Source organism: Trachinotus anak, unplaced genomic scaffold (genome assembly GCF_046630095.1).
Source record: "Trachinotus anak isolate AG129_WGS33_773 ecotype Australia unplaced genomic scaffold, CSIRO_AGI_Tana_v1 ptg000001l, whole genome shotgun sequence".
NCBI classification, from domain to species: domain Eukaryota; kingdom Metazoa; phylum Chordata; class Actinopteri; order Carangiformes; family Carangidae; genus Trachinotus; species Trachinotus anak.
In genome coordinates this window covers 19605062-19615945 of record NW_027273852.1, presented here as the reverse complement: position 1 = coordinate 19615945, position 10884 = coordinate 19605062, and the positions used below count along the sequence as shown (strand labels likewise).

The 10884-nt window shown below is 39.4% G+C and overlaps 2 protein-coding genes across 2 annotated transcripts; both read left to right on the top strand.

Annotated features, from left to right (window-relative positions):
* The first annotated feature begins 751 nt into the window (after positions 1–751).
* LOC139624015 (trace amine-associated receptor 13c-like) lies at positions 752–4384 on the top strand. The gene is made up of 2 exons (XM_071482764.1): positions 752–1073; positions 1476–4384. The coding sequence occupies exons 1-2, from the start codon at positions 904–906 to the stop codon at positions 2293–2295; spliced, it is 990 nt and encodes a 329-aa protein (XP_071338865.1). The 5' UTR covers positions 752–903; the 3' UTR covers positions 2296–4384.
* A 1042-nt stretch (positions 4385–5426) lies between these two features.
* Positions 5427–9234, top strand: LOC139624127 (trace amine-associated receptor 13c-like). The gene is made up of 2 exons (XM_071482953.1): positions 5427–7293; positions 7898–9234. Exons 1-2 carry the CDS (start codon positions 7013–7015, stop codon positions 8715–8717), a joined length of 1101 nt encoding a protein of 366 aa, XP_071339054.1. The 5' UTR covers positions 5427–7012; the 3' UTR covers positions 8718–9234.
* Positions 9235–10884: the final 1650 nt, after the last annotated feature.

The following is a 10884-nucleotide window of genomic DNA, read 5'->3' as shown; positions in this document are numbered from 1 at the left end:
GTCTGGTCAGAATCCAAAAGGGCAGGTGCTTGAGGTCTACCTAAGATCTATCTGTGCATGGGCCTGGGTCCCAGTAAGGCTAGGTTACGGTGCCAGTCAAATCACTCACTTTGTGTTAAGGAGGATACTTACCAACTATGAAGAATGCAGAAATGCACAACATAGGAGGAAGAAAATAAACCTACAAGTCCATCTCCTTTATATAAGACAGTTATTGTCTGATTATAAATTATGAATGAAAGAAGACTAAAAAAGAAATATCATAACTGCAAAGAAATTTTTTTAAAAGATAGTTGTTTAGGGGGCGGCCCGATAGCAGAGTGGTTAGGACACGTACCCCATGAGCTGATGCTCTTAGCAGGTGAGTGCCGGTTTGACCCCCGACCGGCCTGACTCTTTCCTGCGTGTCATTTCCCCTCTCTCTGCCCCTTTCCTGTGACACTCTACTGTCCTGTCAAATAAAGGCAAAAATGCCACCCCCCCCCCAAAAAAAATCTTTAAAAGATTGTTGTTTATTCCTTTTGGAATATATATATATATATATATATATATATATATATATATATATATATATATATATGTGTGTGTGTATATATATATATATATATAGATAGATAGATAGATAGATAGATAGATAGATAGATATCGATATATAGATATATCGATATATATAGGTTTATTTATATGAATATAAAGCTTAATATTGTTTTATTGTTGTATGCTAACTTGAGGTAAAATCCATGTAAGTCATGCTTTGCAGCTGCTAGTTCAGAGTACTGGCACATTTTTTATGAGTATGACATACTCAGCCTAGATGTAATTTGAATATTGGAAGGGAGGAAGTAAAGAGAGTTTTACTCAGAAAGCTGTCAGAGCTCAGCAGCTTCTCCTCTTTCTTTGACTATGGAGACCCTGGAAGAAACTGAACTCTGCTTTCCCCAGTACAACACCTCCTGCAAGAAGATGACGTACTCTTATTTGGAGGCCAAGCTCATTTACTGTCTGCTGTCCTGCATCTCTCTGCTCACTGTGGTTCTTAACCTGCTGGTCATCATCTCTATCTCCCACTTCAGGCAGAGATAGAATTTCTCTGCATGGCCTAAAAATGTTTATTTTTTGGTTCCAGCTATGAAACTTAATATCTAATTTAGGTTACAAATGAAAACATTTTTTATTTAAAGGTTCCAGATAGATCCATGAAGAAGGAGATAGCAGATAGTGTTTTGAAATGCACTTTTAAAATCATAACTGTGATTGTGGTGGTTTTGAGATAGACAGCAAAGATGAGACTGAAGAAATTACTTTGTTACATATGAGTCTACTGCAGAATACAAATAATATGTACAAATAACATTTTCTTTTATGACTGTGATGTTGTGATATATTTATGCATGGTGTTACAGTTTAGTTCACACATTTATTATTATAACCATTAATAACACTTATTAGTGAGTGTTGACATTCTCTCATTTCAGGCAGCTCCACACCACCACCAACCTCCTCCTCCTCTCTCTGGCTGTCGCAGACTTCCTTGTGGGTTTCCTGCAGATGCCTGCTGCGATCCTCCTCTTCCGAGGCTGCTGGATACTGGGTGACTTAATATGTGCTGCGATTTACTTTTTAGGTTACCTCACTGTCAGTGTTTCAGTAGGAAACATGGTGCTCATATCAGTTGACCGCTACATGGCAATTTGTGACCCCATGTTTTACTCCACTAAAGTTACATTGAAAAGAGTTCAATATTGTGTTTGTCTGTGTTGGATATGTTCTGCTGTTCACAGCAGTTGGATTCTGAGGGATTTCTTAAAAGAACCAGAGAGATATAAAATCTGTCATGGAGAGTGTGTAGTCATAAGTACTTCTGCTGAAGGAATTGTTGATCTTATTGTGACCTTTTTAGGCCCCATTTTAGTCATCATACTACTGTATATGAGAGTATTTGTGGTGGCAGTGTCTCAGGCTCGTGCCATGCGCTCTCACATAACAGCTGTCACACTTCAGCGTTCAGAGACTGTAAAAACTAAGAGATCTGAGATGAAAGCAGCAAGAACTCTCGGTGTTGTAGTAGCTATGTTTCTTTTGTGCTCCTGTCCATATTATTGTTTTGCTGTTGCAACTATGAACAACTTGATTGCGGCGACATCTTCAGGTGTTGAGACTTGGTTGGTGTATTTCAATTCCTGTCTAAACCCTGTGATCTATGTTTTTTTCTACCCCTGGTTCAGAAAATCTGTTAAACACATCATTACACTTCAGATACTGCAACCTGGTTCCAGTCAGACTAATTTACTGTAGAAAGAGACTGTGATGAATTTACTGAAACCAGTTATTTTTCTATGAAAGGGAAATGATTTTTATGTTGTCTTCAATATACTGAATCCATGCAGCTCAAAGTCTGGAAAATAAACAGAAACACAGACAAAATAACTGATTAGAGTATAAAACTTGTGAATTTTACTTTCATGGCAACAGGTGTATCCAGTTACTCCTGCTTCGCACAGGGATACCTTCAAAATCTCATTTCTAAGTAGGAACCAGGTTTCAGGGTCAAGAAATTGACTGAATTTCACGATTTCAATCACAATCCAAAAAATTGTTACCTGCTTATGATACGAGGATATGATTACATGACAATAGTCAATCTGTCCTGTAAATGAGAATAATAATCTTAAAATTGAACCAGAGATGCACACTTTGTGTTTGAGATCTCCAAGTGAAACTGAATGATCAACAGTGTCAATTGTAGACCTTAGATCTAAAACAACTAAGACTAAACATTTTCCAGCACCAGAACAAACCAGCAGATTGCCCATGATTTCACACAGCATATCCTTTCATTTGACATTTATTTTGATCATGTATTTACAGTTAACACTGTGTACAGGTAAGCCCATTTGAACAAATAGAACAAAGACAACATGTCAAATGTTGAAATTCTGAATTTTTTATTGTTTTACTCTTTCTTATTCTTCAGTAATAAAGAAAAATACATTCAGTGCACCATTTAGCACTTTCAAAAGATGTCCTACAGACCAATTGATACTTAAGCATCTGAATCTGGCTCCCCTGAAAATGTGTAATAATTGTGGCAAGCATGCTCTCCTGTTAGCATTGTTAGCACAGCTGAGCATCTGGGCATCTTGCCTAAAGGCTAACCCAAGACTAATCCATTTGCTGACTAATTTGCTAATTAATAAGCTAAGCCATATATGGGGAGCGCAGTCACTGATATGTGGCAGTTAGAGCTAATATATGAATAAAATAACAGAATTTCTAACACCTCCAAAAGCAGAAGAAACAGACTTTCTCACATTCTGTTAATCAATTAACTTCAAGCCATTTTAATTGTTTGATATTTGCATTTTAAAAAATACTCCCAAAGGCACCAACACCACAAACACGGCCAGGAAGTCACGCTCAGTAACTCTGAGGTGATACTGTGTCCTGTGATCACATCTTAGGTGTTTGATAAGGTTTGTGGTGCTGCCACAGCACCTCACAGTCTTCACACACACATCACAAACTGCTTTGTTGTTGTTGTTCTCAGAGCTGAAGAAGTTCCATGCAAGACTTTGTTTGAGTTCGGCCATCATCAACGTCAACTCTCTGTTCAGTAGCTCATGTATTTATAGAGCTGTAGTTCATATGACTGTGACAGACGGAAGAAAAAGCAGTTCCTATCAACCAGGTATTATTTAGACTAAATCCTGCTGATAGCGTTCTTACTTTCTACTGTGTCCCAAAATACAAATTACTAAGTTAAGGTATCAATATTTTAATGTAAGAATCAATCGTAGAACAGAAACGCTTGGAATTGGAAGTATCGATATTTCAGTATCGATCCGTACACCACTAGCAGAGTGTCTGTGCAGTGAAAGTGGGGAGAGGTTCACTACTCTGTGAAAGACTGCGTGGGCAAATAGTGCAATAATTGAAGAATAATGTTCATCAACATACAATTGCAAGGAATTTGTGAATTTCAACATCTACTTCCTAATATCATTGAAAGATTCAGAGAATCCAGAGAAATCTCTGTACGCACGGGACAAGGTCGAAAACCAATATTGGATGACAGTGATCTACGGGTCCTCAGGCAGCACTGCATTAAAAACAGACGCGATTCGATAGTGGAAATCACTGCATGGGCTTGGGAACACAGTTCATCACTGCATCCACAAATGCACGTTGAAACTCTACCATACAAAGAAGAAAACATATCTAAAGATGAAAAAAAAATATTGCCAACTTCTGTGGGCCTGAGCTCATTTAAGATGGTCTGAGATGAAATGGAAATCTGCCCTGTGGTCTTTTTGGAAATCATGGACGCTTCGTCCTCAGGGCTACAGAAGATGAGGGACCATACAGCTTGTTGTCAGCACACAGTTCAAAAGCCAGCATCCGTGATGGTGTGGGGGTGCAATAGTGCCCATGGCTTGGGTAGCTTGCACATCTGGGAAGGCATCATTAATGCTGAACGATATATACAGGTTTTGGAGCAACATTGCTGCCATCCAAACAAGGTCTTTCTCAGAGAAGGCCTTGCATGTTTCAGAAGAGGTTAAAAGAAGAGGTGATGGAACAACATTTCCCTGTCCCAACTTTTTTTAAAAGTGTTGCTGGCATCAAATTCAAATTAAGCATATACATACATACATAATATTTACATACATATTTTCAACATGTATATATATATATATATATATATATATATATATACACTGTGCACACAATTATTAGGTAAACTTGTATTCCTGAGGATTAAGGTTAGTTTTAATACAGTGCTCTCAGTCAATCCAAATGTGAATAACTCTCAAATCTGAATGTTTAACAAAGAACAATCAAGTTTTGGCTTTCTCATGGGAATATATAAGGGTGCACAATTATTAGGCAGATATTAGTGTGCAGAATTATTATACAACTAAATGAAAGGCTATTTTTTAGAGTAAGTATAACAAACAACCAAAAATGAAGACACACTTTTGGCATTTCAAAGATATTCAATGACCAGTATAGCCACCCTTTTTTGCAATAACTGCCATGAGCCTTCCATCCATGGAGTCTATCAGTTTCTTGGTCTGTTGATGATCAACTTTTCATGCAGCAGCAACCACAGCCTCCCAAATGCTATTAAAAGAGGTGTATTGTCTTCCCTCACTCTAAATCTCATGTTTAAGAAGGGCTCACAAGTTCTCCATAGGATTTAAGTCAGTGAAGAAGGGGGCCATGTCATTATTCTGTCATCTTTGAGGCTTTTGCTGGCTAGCCAAGCAGTGGGGTACTTGGATGCATGTGATGGAGCATTGTCCTGCATAAAAATCATGGCCTTCTTGAATGATGCAGACTTCATCCTGTGCCACTGCTTGAAGAAAGTACCTTCTAGAAACTGGCAGTAAGTTTGGGAGTTGATTTTAAGTCCATCGTCAATCCAAAAAGGTCAAACTAGCTCATAGTTAATAATAGCAGCCCATACCAGTACCCCTCCTCCACCTTGCTGCTGTCTGATTCGAAGTGGTGCTGTGTGTCCATTAGTGATCCAGCCATGTGCCCATCCATCTGGTCCATCGAGAGCCACTCTGCCTGCTAAATTTTAAAGCAACAGGACCTACAGCACAGTATTACAACATTACACTTCCTTCCCCAATTGGCAAATGTTATTTTGTAGGTGATACCAGTGAAACTAAATTTTTTACCAGTTACATCAGCTGTACCAAAAATATTTTTGTTTTTACTTTAAAACTATTCTGGTTACACAGACACACAATTAGAGAAACCAACATGAACATACAGAATGACAGCAGCATTTGATATCAGAGTTCATGGATGATAGAACATAAATGTCTCAGTGCCATATGCTTTCTACAAGAAAACAGCCCCACAATCTGTCTGATGTGTCCCCTGGGTTTCAAAGTGAATTAAAACTAATGTGATTGGTCATACTTTTATCACCACCTGTTGATTCTGCCTTCCTCACACTAAACCCTCAGCATAATGGACATGTAAGGAATCATACAAGTATTAAGAGATGGGTGTAAACATTTATGACTGTTAGGCCTTTGCAAAGGCAAAAACACCAAAATATTCACCAGCTAGGAAGATGGTTGAAAACTTTTACAAATACCAGTGATCAGCTAGTATATGAATGAGCCACTGATGATGGAGCATGTCTCAAACAGTGAACTCAATGACTGTGTCCGGTATCACTCTGTTGTTCCTTCATTTAATATTTATCATGTCACAGACACTCAACAGTTCACATTATAATAAGCAATAAGTTGAGATTTCTGACACTCATTAATCATCATGTTGTGCATCATCACTGACATGTAGAGTTACAAAACTTTCACACCCATTACATGTGGTACACTCCACTGTGGGATTTGTTACAGAGAGTGGTCTGGATGTCGCTGGTGGAAATTAAGGTAATTGTGCAGTCAGTCCAGATCAGCACCCACTCTCTCCAGGCCTCCGTAATAAAATTGTAACATAGCAAAATCAGGGTGAGGGTATAAAACCACTTCCAAAGCTTTGAGTGTCATTGGACAGTGCTGTTATTTTTATGGAATTATTGAATTCCATTTGTGATATAGGACTCTATCTAGAGTTGGCCATCCATCCAAACTGAGTAACCAGACAACTGCGTAAACAAATACCCAACAGTAACTCAAACAGAGCTTCAGAAGTCCTCTGCAGAGATGACTGAACCTCATGGAAGAACAAGCATCTCAGCAGCTCCCCATTACTTGAGCCTTTACGGCTCGATGGAAGCAACTTTGAGTTAAAGGTATATGAGAGCCCGCTTGGAGTTTTCCAACATTGTTTAAAGGACTGAGGGCATGTGGAGACAATTCTCTGGTCTAATAAGTAAGTAAGAATTTTTTTTTATTATTATTTTGGACAGAACCTCAAACATTATATCTGAGGAACACCAGGCTTTGCCCCCCAGGCTAATACCTAGCTAACAGACAGATAGGTAGATAGACCCAGAGAATGACATAATCACCCTTCTGAATTGATGAAATTTGCATATGGGAGGGGAGGAAGGAAAGAAATACTTCAGCTGTATGACAAAGAGCTTCAATCAGGAACCTGTCATAGCGCAGCAGCTTCTCCTCTCTCTCTGAATATGGAGGCCCTGAAAGAAGCTGATCTCTGCTTTCCCCAGCTCAACACCTCCTGCAGGAAAATGATGCGTCCTCCCTTGGAGGCCACACTCATTTACAGTCTGCTGTCCTGCATCACTCTGCTCACTGTGGTTCTTAACCTGCTGGTCATCATCTCTATCTCCCACTTCAGGCAGAGATAGACTTTGTCTGCATGGCCTACAAATGTTTATTTTTTAGTTCCAGCTATGCAACATAATGTCATATTTAAGTTACTAATATAAACAGTTTTGATTTACAGGTTTCAGTTTGAAAAGAAAGAAAGAAATGGCTGTCAGCTCTGCAACATGTCTCATTTTGGTCACTGATGAAAACATTTGCAGATTTGAAGACGTTCAATTCAAACAAGTGATACACTGTATAGAACACATACTTCTATGTTTATGATTGTTACTTTTAAAGCTAATGATGAGTATGATTATGTTGCTTTTTAGATAGTCAGCAGAAATGCTACTGAAAAAATGATTAGTAATGATCTGTCACATATGAGGCTACCACACATCCACTATTTTTGTCTTCTGGGATATGAATAATACATAGAATAAAATTTTCCTGTTTAGGCCTTTGATGAATGGATACTGGTTATTTACAAAGGCTATTACAGCTACAGTGCTGCCATGTATTTACTCATGGTGTTATAGTACAGTTCATACATTTACAATTATAACCCTTTACAACACCTATTTCTACAACTGCTACAAGTAACTGTTTTCACTGTTGACATTCTCTAATTTCAGGCAGCTCCACACCACCACCAACCTCCTCCTCCTCTCTCTGGCTGTCGCAGACTTCCTTGTGGGTCTCCTGCAGATGCCTGCTGAAATCCTCCTTTTTCGAGGCTGCTGGATCCTGGGTGATTTTATATGTGCTGTGAATTACTTTTTAGGTTACCTCACTGTCAGTGTTTCAGTAGGAATCATGGTGCTCATATCAATTGACCGCTATATAGCAATCTGTGACCCCATGTTTTACTCCACTAAAGTTACTGTGAAAAGGGTTCAATACTGTGTTTATCTGTGTTGGATATTTTCTGCTGTTCACAGCACTTGGATACTGAGGGATTTCCTCAAACAACCAAACAGGTATAATTCCTGTTATGGAGAGTGTGTAGTTGTACTTACTTATGTTGAAACAGCTGCTGACCTTCTTATGACCTTTTTAGGCCCCATTGTTGTCATCACAATATTGTATTTAAGAGTATTTGTGGTGGCTGTGTCTCAGGCTCGTGCCATGCGCTCTCACATTGCAGCTGTCACACTTCAGCGTTCAGAGACTGTAAAAGCTAAGAAGTCTGAAATCAAAGCAGCAAGGACTCTTGGTGTCGTTATAGCTGCGTTTCTTCTGTGCAACTGTCCATACTATTGTTTCATTGTTGCAGCTGAGTATAACTTGATAGGTGTATCAACTGCAGCCATTGAGATTTGGTTGTTGTATTTTAACTCCTGTCTAAACCCTGTGATCTATGTTTTTTTCTACCCCTGGTTTAGAAAATCTATTAAACACATTGTTACACTTCAGATATTGGAACATGGCTCCAGTCAGGCCAATTTAATGTAGAAAGAGACTGTGATAGATTTACTGAAACCAGTTATTTTTCTGTGAAAGGGAAATTATTTTTTATGTCATCTTCAAAATACTGAATCTACACAACTCAAAGTCTGGAAAATAAATGAAACTTTGGACACAACTACCGTATCATAATCAAATATGAATTCCCATATACATCTGTCTCTACCAGACAATGCTGTTTGTTTGTGATAACACATACATACTATGTGTGATCTGTCTACAGTCCATTTCGAATGGAAACTTCTGGGTACACCTGTTACCATGATAATAAATCAGTCTCTCTGACCATTGTTGCCTGCTTAAGATACTAGGATATGATTACCTGAGATAAAAAACCCTCATTTCTTGTTTTGCAATTGCTAGTTCAGAGTACTGGCACCTGTTTTTAATTGAAGTGCAGTGATGTGCTTTTGCTTATTGAGAAACAGTAATTGTTTTTTTTAAATAAATACATGTACATTTTTCAGTTTTTGTACATTAATTAAATGGAATAGACAAGATTACTGCTAACATTCAGGAAGGATAAGCAGTATCAATAAGAGAAGCTTATTGATAAAATCCTTTCCCAATTTAATTCTAAAACATTACAGTATGAAAATGATAATAATAATAATAATAATAATAACAATAATAATACACTTTATCTATATAGCACCTTTCAAAGCACAAAGTGCTTCATAAAACAAGATAAAATTGAGATTAAAAAACTGTTTAAAGGTTTGACGACACTGGGGAGGAGATATAAGAGAAAAAGTGTTACAATGAGGTACATTAAAAATGAGACAGATCCTTCTAAAATGTTTATGATAATCAATGAAGTAAGAATGAGGAGAATGACTTAATATAATAGCAGATTTAAGAAGTCAGAAGGGAATTCAGACCCCAAGCACTGAGAAAGCACACTTGCACAAGTGTGTCTTTAAAAAGGATTCAAAAGAGGGTAAGGAGATTGCCAGTCTAATCTACTCTGGGAAGTTGTGCATTTTGGACAAGCTGTAATTTATGCAGACTCTGTTGGCTAAGACATATATAGAGAGAATTACAGCAGTCAAAATTAGAGAAAATGAAAGCATACATGACACACACACACACACACACACACACACACACACATATCAGAATCAGAATCAGAATCAGTTTTATTGCCAAGTATGTTTTCACATACAAGGATTTTTTTCTGGTGATTGGTGCAATTGATCAGCAACAGTGGGGCTCTCTAGCCTTGTTGATGAGGCTAATAGCAGATGGGAAGAAGCTATTTTTGTGGCGAGAGGTTTTGGTCCTGAAGGACCGCAGCCTCCTGCCAGAGGGGAGTGTCTCAAAGAGTTTGTGTCCAGGGTGGGAGGAGTCAGCTACAATCTTCCCTGCACGCCTCAGAGTCCTTGAGGCGTACAGGTCCTGGAGGGACGGAAGATTGCAGCCAATCACCTTCTCAGCAGAGTGGATGATACGCTGCAGTCTGTTATTGTCCCTCTCCGTGGCAGCAGCGTACCAGATGGTGATGGAGGAGGTGAGGATGGACTCAATGATGGAGGTGTAGAAGTTCACCATCATAGTCCTTGGCAGGTTGAACTTCTTCAATTGCCTCAGGAAATACATCCTCTGCTGAGCTTTTTTGATGAGGGAGCTGATGTTTAGCTCCCATTTGAGATCCTGTGTGATGGTGGTTCCCAAGAAGCGAAAATGCTCCACGGTAGCCACGGGGGAGTCACACAGGGAGATGGGGGTGGGTGGGGCTGGGCTCTTCCTGAAGTCCACTATCATTTCCACTGTCTTCAGAGCGTTTAGCTCTAGGTTGTTCTGCCTGCACCAGGGCACCAGACGCTCAGTCTCCCACCTGTAGGCAGACTCATCGCCATCAGAGATGAGTCCAATGAGAGTGGTGTCATCTGCAAACTTCAGGAGCTTGACAGACTGATGGCTGGAGGTGCAGGTGTTGGTGTACAGGGAGAAGAGCAGAGGAGAAAGAACGCAGCCTTGCGGGGATCCAGTGCTGATGGTCTGGGAGTCAGACACGTGCTTTCCTAGCTTCACGTGCTGCCTCCTGTCAGACAGGAAGTCGGTGATCCACCTGCAGGTGGAGTCAGGCACGCTCAGCTGGGAGAGCTTGTCCTGCAGCAGAGCCGGGATGATGGTGTTGAAGGCAGAGCTGAAG

Excerpts from the sequence above, each read along its gene's own strand:
- LOC139624015 (XM_071482764.1), top strand. The coding sequence starts at position 904 with ATGGAGACCCTGGAAGAAACTGAACTCTGCTTTCCCCAGTACAACACC. Across the intron at positions 1,074-1,475 it reads ATCTCTATCTCCCACTTCAG|GCAGCTCCACACCACCACCA; the intron begins GCAGAGATAGAA and ends CTCTCATTTCAG.
- LOC139624127 (XM_071482953.1), top strand. The coding sequence starts at position 7,013 with ATGAAATTTGCATATGGGAGGGGAGGAAGGAAAGAAATACTTCAGCTG. Across the intron at positions 7,294-7,897 it reads ATCTCTATCTCCCACTTCAG|GCAGCTCCACACCACCACCA; the intron begins GCAGAGATAGAC and ends CTCTAATTTCAG.